Raw genomic sequence first — 16,730 nt, 5'->3', positions numbered from 1 at the left:
ATTGTTGCCATTGGTGTCTAAATCTTACTTGAACCTCATAATTGTGAAAATGATGTTATTAACATTATTTGTAAGATCCTCTTTCATTTTCTGGTGTTTCATTTTTCTCTGTAAGGGTTTTGAATGGGATCTAAAGGGGATTCCTCTGGACTCTGGAGCAGACATCCACTGTGTTGTCAAAGACCATGAGAAAATGGGGAGAAACAGGTATTTATAGTATGCCTCTTGGGCTCTATCTGAGCAACATGGTGGAACACAGGTGGGAGTTCAGCGTCCTTCTGTTTGAACTCTGATTCACAAATGAATGTTGCACTGCCAAACTGTCAACATTGTGCATTTTCTTTCTATTTTGATATGTCTTCTTTTGTGAGGCATCTTCTCACCTTTCTCATTTTGATTCTTCATAACTTTTTCTTATTTGTTTTTCTGACAAATGTCAAAGTGTACTGGAATAGAAACAGAAAACAAAGAATAATGTCATTGAAAATGTAAAACACGCATGTCAAGTGCCTTTGTGTCCTTGTAGGTTTCTGGGCGAGTGTCGACTGGCTCTCAGAGACGTCCTCAACTCTCCCAACCTGGCTGCATCCTTCACTGTCTCCCTGCTGGACACCAAGAGAAATAACACAGGGGTGAATATGTGCACCAGCACATAAATTTAGAGTCTCATTGTATAATGAATCACAGACCAATCATAAATCACTCAGAGTTTCCTGTCTCGTGATTAAAATAGAGATGGGGCTGAATAATAGCAGAATATGTCCCTCCTTCTTTTCTTGAATCATGTCCTGTCTTTTTTTATGATCAGTAATCAGCTAATTTATTTCAAATGTTAATTTAGATTTAAGACTTATGGGTTGATTCTGATGAGTTTTGATGCATCACTAGGTCTAGGCATCCATGAGGCACTGTATGTGTTCATTGTGTGTTTTGAAAGTCCAGCATCAGTCTTCTCAGACAATACAGACTTCATTATATATCGGAGCAAATTTTTATAACATGTTTAAACAGCTGCTCTTTTCTTCTCGGTGCAATTCATTACAGAGTTCAAATGTTCTTTATTTTTTCACTGTCTGTTCACTTGTCAGACAATGAGTAGAGACCCCAGCAACATGAGGCCCATCCACATATAAAACTATTAGCTCGTACATCACTTTGTAGCAGACAGTTGGTCGCTGGTGGACATTCCAGACTCTGATTAACCAGTATGTCCCTTGCATATTCCGCACCCAAATCCCCAAATCCACTGTTTTTATTATAAAGCTCTTGAACACAACTAAAGAATATAACTACTCTCACACAGGGCGCAATGTCTTTGTTTACAGAAACACTGCAGCTTATCACTTAAGCATTGTTTCCTGTTGTAGGAAACAGAAGACTTATTTGACATACTGCACTCTGTTAGAGCCGCAACATCTTGTGTCAGTTACAATAACATGAAGAAAATGTACATATTCATGGGCCCATCCAAAAAGTAAGACTCCTAGACCAACAAGCTATACATTATTTTTTGTCAGACAACCAGCAAGGCTCCAGGAGTTACAGCCCCTTCCACATATGAGACAAGTAGCTCAGCAAACAGTTGCTAGTAGGTGTTCCAGACTCTGGATGAAATCAGGCCGTATTAACGTTGTATTAACCCGCTGAAAATACACGTATCACCACCTAGTGTGGAAGAGGAGAACAGTTATTTGATTTTCTTGCGCTGCATGTAAACTGGGACAAGGGCTGTAGTGAAAAAGTCGAATTTTGAGCATAGCTCGATTAAGCTCTGCATGTAAACGCACTGACTGACAGCCTCAGTTCCCTTTAAATACATAGAGACACATCCTTGCATAGAATTAAGGTGGAATACAGGTTTCCTAGCAGCAGTTGAAACACCATTCTATATTCCTGAACCCGAAACAAAGTCTTCCTGTTGAGTTGAAATGATTGATGTACCACACACACTGTGTTTATCATATAGAAAGTGCAGTGTGTGTTTTACGTACGGTACATTGTGTTTTACTCATCATATTCTTAGTATTTAGCTATTCTATATGAATAATTAATATAGAGGTAAGATTATGTATTTTCCCTATGGATTTTTATTTATTGTAATTTAAAAATATATATTACAATAAATAAAAGCTTTTTAGCCGCCTGTTACATGGGATGTTTGGTGAACCATTAGAAAGCACTTGATCCCAACCAAAGAATGTGACTACTGTACACACAGACCAGAATGTCTTATTTACAAAACCATTACAGCTAATCAATCAAGCTATGTTGTCCTGTGGTAGAAAACAGAGGCCTTTTATTTGACACTGCAATAGTTATCTTCAATAATGAAGGAAACATATAGAATGGCAGAATCAAACCCCCTAAACCCATGAGCCCCATTAGTTCAAAGCATGTGTGAGGTGGATGACTCACATACTCTCAGATGTTTTAATTTCTCCTAATATCTACCCGTCAAAGTACTTTGGTACTGCTTTTCCAGTAGCATATCAAGAGATGGAGCAACAGTTCCTCATGGATTTTTCATGTGTAGTGTCAAGCTTTTAGTTTCAATTAATCTTATCTGAGAAAGGTAGGGCTAGGTTCTTATGCAAGGCAGTATGTGAGTCTGCACAGAAGAGATGAAAACGTATTTACCTACAAATCTAAAGTATGTGAAATGAGATAGAGCAATTAACGTATCTTATAGATATCTTACAATGTTCAATATGAATAAGAAGCACAGTGATGTTCCAGCCCTATTCAGCTGGATAGCATCTTTAAATAACCCTGATAATGGCCTGAGTCATGTTACAACTTTGTAAACCAATTAGTAGTAATTTGATTGTGTTTTCTATCGCTACTAGGCAACGCTGACCTTGCAGGTCTCCTACATCCCTCCTCCTGGGTCAGTTCCCATCTTTCAGCCTCCTCACCAGCCAGAAGCCCTGCACCATAACAACCCCAGTGTGGAACTGGACACGGTCACAAGTAACATGACCTGCCATATCAATAAATCCAACATTAGTGTCTCAGCTGTGTTACTGTATTCCATGTTTTGTCTTTGTGTGCAGTGATTTCTCTGGATACTTTGGGTGAGGAGGATACAGAGAGTATGATAATGGTGGAGCCTGCCGAGGAACAGGGACCAGACGACGGACGCTCCATGGTGATCATCGGCCCTCAAGGGTCACAGGGAAGGGAATCTCCCACTACCCAGACACCCAAGCGTTCACCGCCATCCTACAACACCCAAGGAGGGCTGAGGAAAAGGAGGAGAGGTGCCAGCAATCAGAGCAAACCACTGCCCAATAAACCACAAGATATACAGGTTTGTCATCATTCAGATGTAAAAAGTTGGAAATGTTTACTGATTATATAATCAAATACAAAGCAGAAAAAAATAGGTAGGATTTATGTATAGATATAATAAATGTATAATGTTTGATAACAGTGCCACCCTGTGGAGAATTTTGTATATTACACTAGAAACAGAGTAATCTAAAACAATGCATATACACTGATCAGGCATAACATTATGGCCACCTTCCTAGGTGTTGCCTGTCTGTCTAGACAGTTGTGACTCATCAGAGAATGGACATGGGCCTTCTGAGGGTGTCCTGTGGTGTCTGGCAGTGGAATTTTGTTAGTCGGGGCCTTTGGGTCCTGTGGGTTGAGGGGAGGGGCCTCTGTGGATCATCCCACAGATACTTGATCAATTTAGGATCTAGTTAATTTGGAGGCCATGGCAATGCCTTGTGCTGCTTTTCGTGTTTTTTTTTTTTTTTTTTTTTGTGAGTTCTTCCTAAACTGTTTGTGTCTGTTTGTCTGTGCCAGACTGCATCCTGCTGGGGATGGCTGCTGCCATCAAGTGTTATTGCATTGAGGTGGTGGTGGTGCCTGATCTGGCCTAGGTGGTTGGTACATGTCTAAGTAACATCCACATGAAAGCCAGGTCCAAACATTTCCCAGCAGAACACTGGATGTCACAAGATCAGTGTTATTTACTTCTCCTGTCAGTGGTTTTAATGTTGTGACTAAAAAAACGAATTATTGCCTTAATCGGACTATAACAGGAGAACTTAAGTGCATGTTAACATGTTAATCCGATTAAAATCAGAGTTCTCATTATCCGATTGAGACACCCAAATAATACACGCATTATCCGATTGGATCCAATCGGATAATGCGTGTGCGCATGCTCCACAACCACTGCGCTGGTGTGTGACCCCGGAACAAAAACATCCAAGACAGACGATCGCAGAAGAAGAAGAGAAACGGAGTCGCTAGCAGAACAGTCTGAGGGATAGCGCGGATCTTACCTGCTGCAGAAGTAGCACAAACATTACGTATGAGATTAAAAAATGCACTATTATGGTTGGTTATTGCTGGTTGTTGTTCGAAATGCCGGTCTGCCGCATGAACGACTCTTGATTATTATAAAGCGTAATAGGTCATAAATAGGGCCGTATTAATGTGATATTATCCCACTGAATAGACACGTATTGCCACCTAGTGTGTAGGAGGAGAACAGTTATTTGATTTTCTTGCGCTGCATGTAAACTGGGACAAGGACTGTAATCAGAAAGTCGAATTTTGAGCATAGCTCGATTAAGCTCTGCATGTAAATGCACTGACTGATCAGCCTGTATGTATTTTGATCCATGTCACCTTCGATTCATACTCTTTTCCAGATTCGCATTCGGGTTATTGAAGGACGGCAGTTGCCAGGCATCAACATAAAACCTGTTGTCAAGGTGTCTGTATCTGGGCAGACCAAGAGAACTCGCATCCGAAAGGGCAACAATCCCTTTTTTGACGAGGTAAAGAAATATGTTTAATGGTATTTTTCTCTTGAAGACTTTACAACCTCACCACTAAAATGAGACTGGCGATTCAAAGTCAAGCTCAGCTCCCAAGCCCAGAAACATGAGCTGATAGTTAATGTATGACCGAGGCCACATTTGCTGACATTTTTTGACAACTTGGCTGTGACTTTCATGGCAAATCTAATACATGGTGCCTTATGCTTAAGCCTCCCTGTCTTTGCTGTTCCCTCCTCAAGCGCTTTGCAATCTGTCTCCACTAATGCTATGCTGTTTCAGTCTTTATCAGTGTAATGTCTGTGTCACCTATGCTCCCTCTGTTCAGATCAGTGTCTCCAATAATAATTTACTGCAAATAGGTTCTTTTACACAGGTGGTAAAAATTGAATTTGTAATTTGGTTTATTTCCAATGACAGACGTTCTTCTTGAATTTCTTTGAGACGCCCTCAGACTTGTTTGACGAGCCAATCTTCATTACTGTGAGTCTACATTTAGTCATCTGAGACAACATATTCCACAACACTATTTTTTACTTTAAGCATACTCTACTTTCCGTGATTTAGACATCACAGTTCACACAGAGTTTATTTATATAAAATCATTTTAATTTCTCCTTGCATCACAGGTGTGTGACTCTCGCTCCCTCAGAACTGACGCTGTGATTGGTGAATTCAAGGTAATTTGCTGCCCACATAGCTGGTCACTGTTTGATTGTTGTGCGTGCCATGGTGAGTAAAAGAAATCTAAAATCCTTCCATTATTTTCCACAGCTGGATGTTGGCACTGTCTACAATGAACACAGTGAGCATATGTTTGTATGATCATAATGTTTTTGATGACATTCGTGAAACGCATCCCTCAAAGAATCAACCAGAGTCAAACTGCGCATTATGTAATTTAATGGTTCATTTGAAGCTCTCAGTTTTTGACTTTAGATATCTCTTTAGGACACTGCTTCTTGAAGAAATGGCTGCTTCTGTGTGACCCTGATGATATTTCTGCTGGGGTCAGAGGTTATCTGAAGGTCAGCTTGTTTGTCCTGGCAGCTGGAGATGAGCCACCGGTGAGTCTCATGGATGGAAAAAGCTCTTTTAGCTTTAACAACATTTACTCTCTGGGTATTTCTCCCATCTACAAAGGCATGCTCGTTAGGTTGATTGGTGATTCTTAATTAGACTGGTGATCGGAACCAAAGGTCAGTTTAAGCCAGTTAGTTTCGTGCTACCTGGTACACAACTCCTTTCCAAATATAGGTCTGGTAATACAACATTTGGATTTCATGGATGTCATTATGAGGTACATTTCAACGAAAAGAATACATCTGAAAGCAGTTGGAGAGTTCAACAACCAGAGCAATGACGTAGGCTATGTGACAACTGACAACTCTCAACTGCTGTGATCACTGTTTATTTTGACCACCCCTTAATGTTATTTCATTGTCAATATATTTTACACAGTGAGGTAGCAAACTCTAAACAGCTCGCTTCTTTTATTCTTCATTTATTATCTACCACTTATCTATTGGAGCAGGGGTGCCCACTGTGGCAGTCAATAGTCTATCATGACATTTGGCACTTGGTTGATATACAATACAATGACAAACTGAGATGCAGCCAGTTCATGATCAGTTCTCAGTTTCAATTAATTTCAATAAATCTCAATCTCAATCAGTTCTCATCAACCTACCACTGCAAAATACTAGCTACAAAATAATACAAATAATTGAAATCCTCGGCAGACCTGTTGCAATTAAATTTTTATGGCAAATGCAAATGTATCTAATCAATTGTACTACTTACACAAGTGTAAAAATAGCCTAATGAGTTGTTAGTCTTTAGAACTCTTGTGACTAAAGGAGACTGACTCTAAGAGACTGATCTCACTTCTCAAAGCATGCAATTGTTTATCTATGAATAATATTATGAAATAATATCTATGAATAAATACAGCAAGTAAAATAAGTATTGAACACATCACAGTTTTTCACAGTAAACATATTTCTAAAGGTGTTATTGACATGAAATTCACCAGATGTTGGTAACAACCCAAATAGTAAATGGTCTTGCTTTCATATAGCACTCTTCTACATTTCTCAGCTGGTTCAGTCCAAACTGATGTAAACTGATATAAAAAGGTGTGTCATTAACAAGGTGTCACACAAGGAACATCTCATGATGGGTAAAAGCGGAGAACTCTCTCAAGACCTTCGCAACCTTGTTGCAAAACATTCTGATGGCATTGGTTACAGAAGGACTTCTAAACTTCTGAACATTCCAGTGAGCACTGTTGGGACACAATCTGGATCACCTGTGTCTTGTCATCCCTCAGCCCTCCTGCGTATTTATCGCCCTGCCTTCCCTTTGTTCCCTGTCATGTCGTTGATGTTATTTCCCTGTATCACCTACCAATGTATTCCTTTTGATCCTGCCATGCCTGCAGTGCTTTTTGTTCCTTTGGGTTTTTATTAAATACCCCCTTTCCCCGGATCATTTGTTGTCCAGCATTTTGGGTCCTCACCTCAACACCATTAATCCTGACAGAAAGACCTGGAATTAGCAGGTAAAATTGTTTCAAAGAAAACAATAAGCAATGGCCTGTATGCACACTCACCATGCAAGACTCCATTTCTGAAGAAAAAGCATGTTGAAGCTCATTTAAAGTTTGCTGCACAACATTTGGGAGAACATAGTCTGGTCAGATAAGAGCAAAATTGAACTCTTTGGATTCCATAACACACACCATGTTTGGAGGACAAAATGCACTGCACATCACCCAAAAACACCATACAGACAGTGAAGTTTGGAGATGGGAACATCATGGTGTGGGGCTGTTTTTCTGTATATGGTACTGGCAAATTTCATATAATTGAAGAGAGGATGAATGGAAAAATGTACTGAGACATTCTTACATTCTTGAGGAAAATCTGCTGTCATCTACGAGAATGGTGAACATCTGGGTGGACATCTCAGCAAGACAATGATCCCAAACACAAAGCCAAGGAAACTCTCAAGTGGCTTCAGAGAAAGGAAATAAAGCTGCTAGAATGGCCCAGCCAATCACCTGACTTGAATCCAATTGAAAATCTATGGAAAGAACTAAAAATCAGAGTTCAAGAAGAGGCCCACAAAACCTTCAAGATTTAAAGACTGTTTGTGTGGAAGAATCAAACCAAAATCCCACCTGAGCAATGCATGTGACTAGTTTCTCCATGCAGAAGGTGTCTTGAAGCTTCATCACCAACAAAGGCTTTTGTACAAAGTATTAAATAAATATCAGTAAGCATGTTCAATACTTTTTCCCTGTGTCATGTCACATTATTACACATAGCTTAATTTTTGAACGTATTTGTTTTGGTTTCTTGGGTTACTTGGGTTATTACCAACCCCTGGTGAAAATGTCATGTCGATTGACTTCCTGTGACGTCATGGACGCGCTTGCAGCATAGTATCAGAGCTCCACTGGACAAAGTTATAGACAAGAGTGACAACAGCAGTATTTTTGACGCTAAAACGTAAATTATATATGCACACAATATGAGTTCCTCCGCTGGCCAAAGGCGACAGGAAACCCCGGATCTCTCGCGAGGAAAAGAGAAGAATAAGCTGAACCAACCAAGCCCAACTAGCAAAAAGTCTAGCAGCAACACGGGTCAGTCCGACGTATCACTCCTGGAAGACTTAAGGAAACTTCGTAAGGAAAATAAGATGGACACAACCATACAAAATTGGCCCTTGGCCGTGTTGAACAAACCGTTTCGGACTTAAAGGACCAACTGACAGAATACGAGGAGAGGAGAGAATTGATGCGGAGATGCACCGTGATATAGACCCTTCGGCAAAATGTGACGACCTGCAAAACAGATTAAGAAGAAACAATATCAGGATCTTTCAAATCCAGGAAGGCAGTAAAGGGAAAGACATGGCCGGATTTATTAGAGACCTGCTGCAGAAGGAACTTAAACTACCACCGGACCTGGATATTAAAATTGAAAGGGCACATCGTTCCCTAGTGGCCAAACCTAAAGATGCTACAGCCCCTCTAAAATAGATTTTATTAAGATTTCTCGATGCAGCAGCGAAGGATACAGTCATAAAGCAGGAATGGAGCCAGGGTCCGGTCCTCTTTCAAGGCAAGCGGATCTATTCTGATCAGGACACCGATCTACAGCAGACGGGGAGAAATACGGGGGAGAAAACCTTTACATCACTAACAGCTGCCGCGAAGCTGTTGGAGGAACTGGGGGTTGACGTGCGCTGCGGGGAGAGGGAGCGCATCGAGGTGGAACTGAAGGATAGATGGAGGAGCCAAGAAAGGAGAAAAAGAAGAATGATTTCGTCTCCAGCAGACTAGGCCATCCTGCAGGAAAAGGATCAAAAGGACTTCATCATAGAGGTGGACAAAAAACTAGTTTTAACTAAACCTGTGGTAAGGTTGTCACTATTCAACTAATGGGTCTGTAAGAATGTTTTAAGCGTCATTAGGTTTTGATTTTGTGAGTTATTCAAACACATTGTTGTCACATAATAGCGTTACGTGTGAGTGGAACACACTCAACCGGACCTCTTTTACATGTTAGTGTAATATGGGTCACACTTGCACTGTATGTGGTTATTTCCACTGAGAGGGTAGGTCACACCTCTCTGCCTCCATGTCAGAGACTGAGCAGAATAAAGTGAGTGGGTGGATCAGGGTTATAGTGCATCATGTGAAAGGAAAAAGAAGAGAGGGGTTGCTAAATTATTTAATGAATCTGTGTACTACAATAATGAAATATAATAATATAATAATAATTTTTCAAGATGACGAAGGTCGGTATGTTATGATAATAGGCACAATTGGAGGAATAAGGGTAATCATACTTTATGTGTATGCCCCAAATGAAGACTGTCCTCACTTTATTAAAAATGTAGCAACTCTACTTGCAGATAAAAGTGAAGGGATTATACTAATAGGAGGTGACTTTAACTTCACCCTGGACCCAAAATTGGACAGATTTCCTACAAAAAGATAATCTCAATCTAAAATGTCCAAGGGGCTATCTGATATGATGAAGGAGCTAGGTCCGGTAGACATTTGGCGTCAGCTTCACCCTAATGAGAGAGACTTAATCTTTATGTCCCAAGTACACGGGAGCTATTTGAGAATAGACCTCTTCTGCATATCAAAAACTGAATAATATAGAATAAAAGAATGTACACTTAAACCGATTTCGGTCTCAGACAATGGTCCTGTGATCATGAAAATGAAGAGAGGAGTAGACAACCACTTTAGATACTGGAGACTTAATGTCTCATTATTAACAGATCAAAACATCAGGCAGGAATTAAAAGGAAGTTTGACTGAGTATTTCAATATAAATGACGATGGTGTTGTCTCCCCCTCGGTTGTATAGGGTGCCAGTAAAGCTATGATGAGAGGGAACATCATTTCTATAGGATCTAGCATAAGGAAGCAAAGGCTTGCACAACAACAAGGATTAGAAGATGAGATAAAACGGTTAACAAGGGAACATAAGCAATTTGAAAAGAAAAACACTTCTTTTTTTCTTTTCTTTTTTTTTTTTACAGTATATCTTTAGGCCTTAATTTACATGTATCTATGTGGGTATATGTGTAGGAGGGAATATGTATGCATGGTATATGATGTAGAAGTGGGTGGATTTTATTACCTATTTTTATTTTTTATTTACTTGTTTTTTTTTTCAACTGTATTTTTGTATTTATTTATTATCTGTTTAACTATTTATTTTTAATTTATTGATTTATCTATTTTTATTTTATTTACTTGGTAACCTGTGCTGCCATATGGCCTGTCATTCAGTTAAACTGTGGATTCATATGTCAGGAGATGTTCTGTGGAGTGTTCTTTAAAATGTTTAAATAAAAAGTTCAAAAAAGAAAATGTCATGTCAATAGCACCTTTAGAAATATGTTTACTATGAAAAAATTGTGATGTGTTTAATACTTACTTTACCTGCTGTATATTTGGAAATACAGAATGTTCTGTGTCTGTTTCCAGGCTGATAAACGTGAGTGTGTTGAAGGTAAAGAAGACGTAGAAGGAAACTTGCTGAGGCCAGCTGGTCTGTCTCTGAGAGGGGCCACATTCACCTTGAGGATTTTCAGAGCTGAGGACCTGCCGCAGAGTGAGTGTCCAGTTTGAGGGGGTTTGGATCAATCTTCTTCATAACAGGGACAAAAGAAAGACTTTGATTTTCTTTATGCAGTGGATGATGCCTTCATGGACGGGATGAGGCAGATCCTTGGGTTTGACAGCAACAGGAAAAACTTGGTGGATCCCCTGGTGGAGATCCAGTTTGCTGGCAAAACGGTGACTTCATACAATTCCCATCAAAGTCGTTTGAAGCTATTCCAAACCCAACACCAAATACAAAAACTAGAGATATATAAAGGTGGTTTGTATTGTCTTATTAGGTTTGCACGAAGATTCTGGAGAAGAATGCCAATCCACAATGGAACCAGAGCCTGACTATGCCTATTAGAGTGAGACAATTCAACATTTCAGACACACAGAATTATACAGGTTTACTGTGCTGTCAACACTATGTTTTCATACACTGTATGTATTCTTTTTCCTTTCCAGTTTCCTTCCATGTGTGAAAAGATGAGAATCAGAATTCTAGACTGGTGAATACCATCCTTTTTTTAGAGTTACAGTTTGTTTGGTTTATAGTTAGAATTATGGACAAAGTGGTTTCTGGACTCTTAGGGTTATGCTTCAAAAAATTAAAACACAGTATATGTGGGGAACTAGTTCATAGCAATTCCCCCTTTTAAATTTAATTCCAGTTTGAAAACCCTAAGATCACATTTCAGTGCATGCCACCACTAGACGTTTTCAGAATTTTTTATCTGACATATCATTTCAGGGACAGAGCCAGTCATAACGACGTCATTGGCACCACCCACCTCTGCATGTCTAAAGTCTCTGCCCCTGGTGGACAAATAGATGGTAAGTAACTAGTCCAAACTGGTTTGAAACAAACCCAACCCGGGGGCTGATGAGCTTTTAGTAGTTACGGCTGTATTCTGCACAGGTACAATTTGTTGCAGATATATTACCAAAGAGGTTTTTAGTGAATCACACAGGACAGATGGTCTGTGGCCTTTCTCTCTTTTTTTAACCAAATGGCCTTTAATTTCAGTCTACAGAAAGTCTGCACTACTTTTGCATAAAACATAGTGGAAGATAATGGAAGTGTCCATTGGGTTAAGAATGATTTTATTCTGGTGAGCTCTTAGTCTGATTCACCTTAGCTCACTGAGCTGATAGCAGCTGAATGGATTGGTGCAATATAGAGCAGTGGTTCCAATCTGAGATCGCGTGTGCACCAAAACCTGATCTGAGCTCATCATCAATTTTCACCTGGACCAGTGCATCTCCCTACAAGTACAATATGAAGGTACCATGCTGAATGTCCAACGTGTGAGGACAGGTGCTCAGTGCATTATGCCCCAGCAGCCTAGCCCTATAGCAGCATAGATGGTTTGGTGTCATATGAGCCAGCCTTACCCATAAGTTTGTCAAAAAAGAAAGTCTTAAGCCTGACCTTAAAAGTAGAGAGGATGTCTGCCTCCCAAACCCAAACTGGGAGCTGGTTCAACAGAAGAGATATCTGATAGCTGAAGGCTCCCATTTTACTTTTTGAAACTCTAGGAGCCACAAGAAAGAGCTGCACTTTGAGATCAAAGTAATCTGTCGGGATGATATGGTATGATGAAGATTTTTGGATAAGATGGAGCTAGGCCTTTAAAGGCTTTGCAAGTAATTCACATGTTCAGACCCCAGTCAGCATCTGATCCTAGCCAGTTTCCATGAACACATGGAAGAACATGGATGGTGATAAGGTGACATGCATGAAGACTAACTCTGTAATGTTTGTGCGCTAACATTGAAACAGCTTGAGTTGTTCCAGATAAACACAACATGCTTGAGTTGAGCTCACTCTTTATGACTTGTGTCAGTTCTTCTTTGCCTTTGTCTGGAAAACCATGAGTAATAATCAGTCATCAGTGTATGACAGCTTAATGTTACTATCAAACAAACCTGAAACAATGAATACTACAGACTTTAAAAAATACTGTGATCTATTTGGATAGTCCACCAACTAATCATGGCTGTTATATTGTAAATGAATTCAACTCCACAGATGACAGGTTGTTGTTTCTGTTCTGGCCATCACCATATAAAGCCAGAAATATGTGAGTGGGGAAGTTGATCTGGCTTCCAGGCAAAGATTTTGGTGTTAGAAAGTCATGTATTTTCACATAAAACAAAAACAAACAAAAACTTTTTGAACTTCAAACAATACATTTGCTGGAGTAAATCCATACTCATACAACCTGAAAATGTGTTAACGGGTTCATCCAAACAGAGAATATAATGTAATTTCTGTTAGTATTATAAATCACTCCAAAGTGTTGATAACTAAATACACCACACATAATGTACAAAAATGTACCTCACCTTTTTTGTATTAGATATTCCTATAGTCTACATTTAAGCTTATCAGGCAGCCACTGGCTCCCTTTGATTTTGTAAATAAATCAGTGGATTATTACAATCTTCAACCAAGTTGGTTTAACTGCGGCTAATTTAATATTGCAAGCAAACTACACACAAACAAACAAACTGACACAAAGTTAAAGGAAACACTTGTAAGCTGTGACATGAAGGCCCTTTTAAACAAATGAGACCATGCCTGAGAAAACTGCTAAAAAATAAGGCACATCCTTCTCCAGCTGTTTGCTCTCACCTGTAACTGCAAACAGTTCCAAACCATCTCACAAGTCACAGTGACAAATTTAGTGAAAAAGCTGTTTTTTCAGCAGTGGCCTCAAGTTTTGCTAACATTTCTCTTTTTATTTAGATGTTGCACCTTTCATTTACTGACTAAACTTGTCTAACATTTTTTTTTTTTTTTGATTGAGCTACTTTTTCTGAAGTAGTGCAAATTTATTGTGTTGTTTTAAGTCTTTTACTTAAAACAAGCACTGAATTGCGTGTTTGACTTAGAAACCTAGGGCTTGTGTTTGGGTTTGATTGGCATTCGAAGACACCTGTTTCCTTTCTGTCTTTGATTCTCAACCATCCTTCCTCTCTACGCATTCAGATGACTTGACTCCACGGAGCGTCCACTCTGGCAGTACGTCCACCATCCTCTCTACTCTATGCTTGTTTTGTGTGAAGTGCGAAGTGCTTCACATCAGATCTTTTCTTTTTGACTCTAATCTTTTTCAGTCGTGATGAATCAGACAAAATTCCACAGAAATCTAAAACATATCTGATCCTGTTTTGTGAATTTAATCATCTTCGTTTTTATTGTAGATCTAGATTTTGGTGCAATAATTGTCCATTTTATTTCATTGCAGTTGATGACAGTCTTGGCTTTTTGCCAACGTTTGGCCCGTGTTTTGTCAACCTGTACGGCAGCCCCCGAGAGTTCACTGCTTTCAACGACCCCCATGAGGCTCTAAACCTTGGAAAAGTAACCCTGCCTATTTTTCTTTCCTAGACTCCTAGTCCCTGGTGGTGTCTTTGGCCATTAATAGGACAATGTAGCAATGAATCACTTGTGACGACTGCTATATAAACAATGCTATAGCTCGCCTCACACCATTTTTTACAATTGTAGTAGTGTTGTAGTGTAAAATTAATGATTTGAAGATTTCTGATATCTGGTTGACTCAATCAAAGCAATGAAATGTTTCCGATAACTGCTCATATGTCATCTGTCAGTCATTCCCCAGTTCATTATCTTATGATTAAGTTCAGGACTTTTACTCACTGCTGTGGAGGTCATCTTAAGTCTCCTCCATTTGTTCACAATCTCTCAGATTGTGGAATTGCAAATTTCAAAGTCTTTAGACATGGTTTTGTAACATTTTCCAGCCTGATGAGCAACAACGACTCCTTTCTTGAGCTACTCTGAAAGCTCCCTTTCCCTACAATTACACTTTTAAAAACATGTGTTGTGATGATCAGACTTTTACAAATGTCACTAATTTATTTTGCACAAAATGAGGCACTGAAAGGCAGCTGAGTCTCATTACATTGATTGTAAACACTTCGAAAAAGATGGTCTCTAATTTCTGATTGAAATTAACTTGTCATTTTAGTTGCACTTACATCACAGATATGCAATACTTGCTAATTTTCCTGAATAAACCAATACACAAGTTTGATACAGTATTTTTGTTTAATTTGTTTGATTGGGTTCTCTACTTTCAGGACTTGTGCGATAATCCACTAGTAATTGTAATAGAGAAATGTAAACAGTTATGAGGAGTGCAAATAAATTCAAACATTTTAAGTGGTACTGTGTTAAGTGTCTTTGGAAACTTGGAGATATCCTCTCGAATTTAAAACCTTGATCACGAACAATGACCATCCTCCTTCTGCCCATCAGGGGGAGGGCGTGGCGTACCGAGGTCGAGTTTTACTGCAACTAACCACAAAGCTTGTGGATAAGCCAGAGCAGAGAACTCAAGACATAGCATCAGATGATCTCCTGGTGGTGGAGGTGAGAGACGAAGGGTGATCTAAACACATTTGTAGATAATTAGCATAGACTGATACCATCCCTCTTTCTCAATCTTTCTCTCTGTCTTACAGAAGTTTATGAGGAAGAGGAAGTTCTCTCTCTTCGTAGCCTTTTACTCGGCGACGCTACTCCAGGACGTTGATGATGCCATCCAGTTTGAAGTTAGCATCGGTAACTACGGCAACAGGTTTGACTACACCTGCCTCCCACTGGCGTCCACTACACAGTTCAGCAGGGCTGTGTTTGATGGTAAGTCAGAGGTCAAGCTGTTACTGGTGCTGTGCAGTTCAGATGAAAAACATATCAAACGTGTAATAATATTAGCTTGTGGATTGGATTTGTGTATGTTTGCAGTGGGGGTAGATAATAGATTCAAATATTTCATTGTGGTTAGTCACATGATTTCTATATTTAATGCACATAGTAGCAAATTAATTACACCTTTTTATATTACTCTTATGTTAATCTCTGCTGCTCATTAAAATCCCTGCAATGTGGTTAGATCAAAAGTAAATGCAAATGACTTTGGTTTTCAGAACTATATGGCAGGGCTTAGAAGCTGAGCCTTTTATTTCAAAGTTTTCTGTTTCTTTATCCTCTTCTGCTCATTTGTTTCTGTTCGTTTTCTTCTTTTGTTTCCCTTGGGATTTTTGTCAGTTTTGATGCAGCAGTGCGTATTTCTGCTCTTGGCAGGTTAAAATAGGCCGCACTTTGACTTGCCTTCCACGGTGTTATTGCTAATTTGATTGCTTGGCTGAGGTCATATTAACAAAATATATATGGTTTAATAATATCTGGTTTCAAAATAATTTGCATTATTATCACATTATTCTTGAAAACCCGAAACTTTTGCTTCAATAAAAATATAAAAATATAAACTGACAGACATATTTTACAATCTGTGTCACCAGCTTTATCATTAGTGTGTGATTCTTATGTTCGCATTCCAGGTTGCCACTACTACTACCTGCCGTGGGGAAACGTTAAGCCGGTGGTGGTTCTGTCTTCAGAGTGGGAAGATATCAAACCGAGAATTGAGGCTCTCAACATGCTCCTGGCTATTGTGGACAAACTGGTGGGTGCGCTTATGCCTGCATCTGTGTATGTCAGGACCATTCTGAATTGTTGGATTTTTTAGGGGGAGAATTTTTGCAGATGATCCTCCATTGAGTGTCACAAAAGATCTGTTGAACATATGAATGCGTTTGTGTGTACAGGAAACAAACCTGCAGCGAGTGCAACTACAAGTGAAGGCAGGCAGTGATCTGGAGGATCTGGAGCTCCGAGTTGTCGAGTTGTTGGATCAGATCATCACAGACTGCAGGTAAAGCATTGTCATGCTTTGTTTATTTAAATTGTT

The 16,730-nt window shown here is 39.4% G+C and overlaps 1 protein-coding gene across 12 annotated transcripts in view; it reads left to right on the top strand.

The window, feature by feature from the left end:
• The window catches only part of dysf (dysferlin, limb girdle muscular dystrophy 2B (autosomal recessive)), a 96,567-nt gene that overhangs the window by 13,182 nt on the left and 66,655 nt on the right, over positions 1–16,730 (top strand). For 7 of the 12 annotated variants that reach the window (XM_047582080.1, XM_047582139.1, XM_047582070.1 and 4 more), the window contains exons 3-22: positions 116–207; positions 527–632; positions 2,847–2,970; positions 3,054–3,310; positions 4,674–4,802; positions 5,223–5,285; positions 5,432–5,482; positions 5,577–5,607; positions 5,754–5,869; positions 10,825–10,951; positions 11,033–11,136; positions 11,241–11,309; positions 11,410–11,453; positions 11,696–11,778; positions 13,940–13,972; positions 14,199–14,314; positions 15,236–15,349; positions 15,442–15,619; positions 16,321–16,445; positions 16,588–16,694. In XM_047582080.1, coding sequence (XP_047438036.1) covers positions 116–207; positions 527–632; positions 2,847–2,970; positions 3,054–3,310; positions 4,674–4,802; positions 5,223–5,285; positions 5,432–5,482; positions 5,577–5,607; positions 5,754–5,869; positions 10,825–10,951; positions 11,033–11,136; positions 11,241–11,309; positions 11,410–11,453; positions 11,696–11,778; positions 13,940–13,972; positions 14,199–14,314; positions 15,236–15,349; positions 15,442–15,619; positions 16,321–16,445; positions 16,588–16,694 — 2,069 coding nt within the window. The remainder of the gene's footprint in view (positions 1–115; positions 208–526; positions 633–2,846; positions 2,971–3,053; positions 3,311–4,673; positions 4,803–5,222; positions 5,286–5,431; positions 5,483–5,576; positions 5,608–5,753; positions 5,870–10,824; positions 10,952–11,032; positions 11,137–11,240; positions 11,310–11,409; positions 11,454–11,695; positions 11,779–13,939; positions 13,973–14,198; positions 14,315–15,235; positions 15,350–15,441; positions 15,620–16,320; positions 16,446–16,587; positions 16,695–16,730) is intronic. The other 5 variants (XM_047582113.1, XM_047582162.1, XM_047582129.1 and 2 more) reach the window with 1 other exon arrangement.

Source organism: Mugil cephalus, chromosome 1 (genome assembly GCF_022458985.1).
Source record: "Mugil cephalus isolate CIBA_MC_2020 chromosome 1, CIBA_Mcephalus_1.1, whole genome shotgun sequence".
NCBI lineage: Eukaryota > Metazoa > Chordata > Actinopteri > Mugiliformes > Mugilidae > Mugil > Mugil cephalus.
The sequence above is the reverse complement of the archived record's forward strand: the minus strand, read 5'-3'. Positions and strand labels throughout refer to the sequence as shown.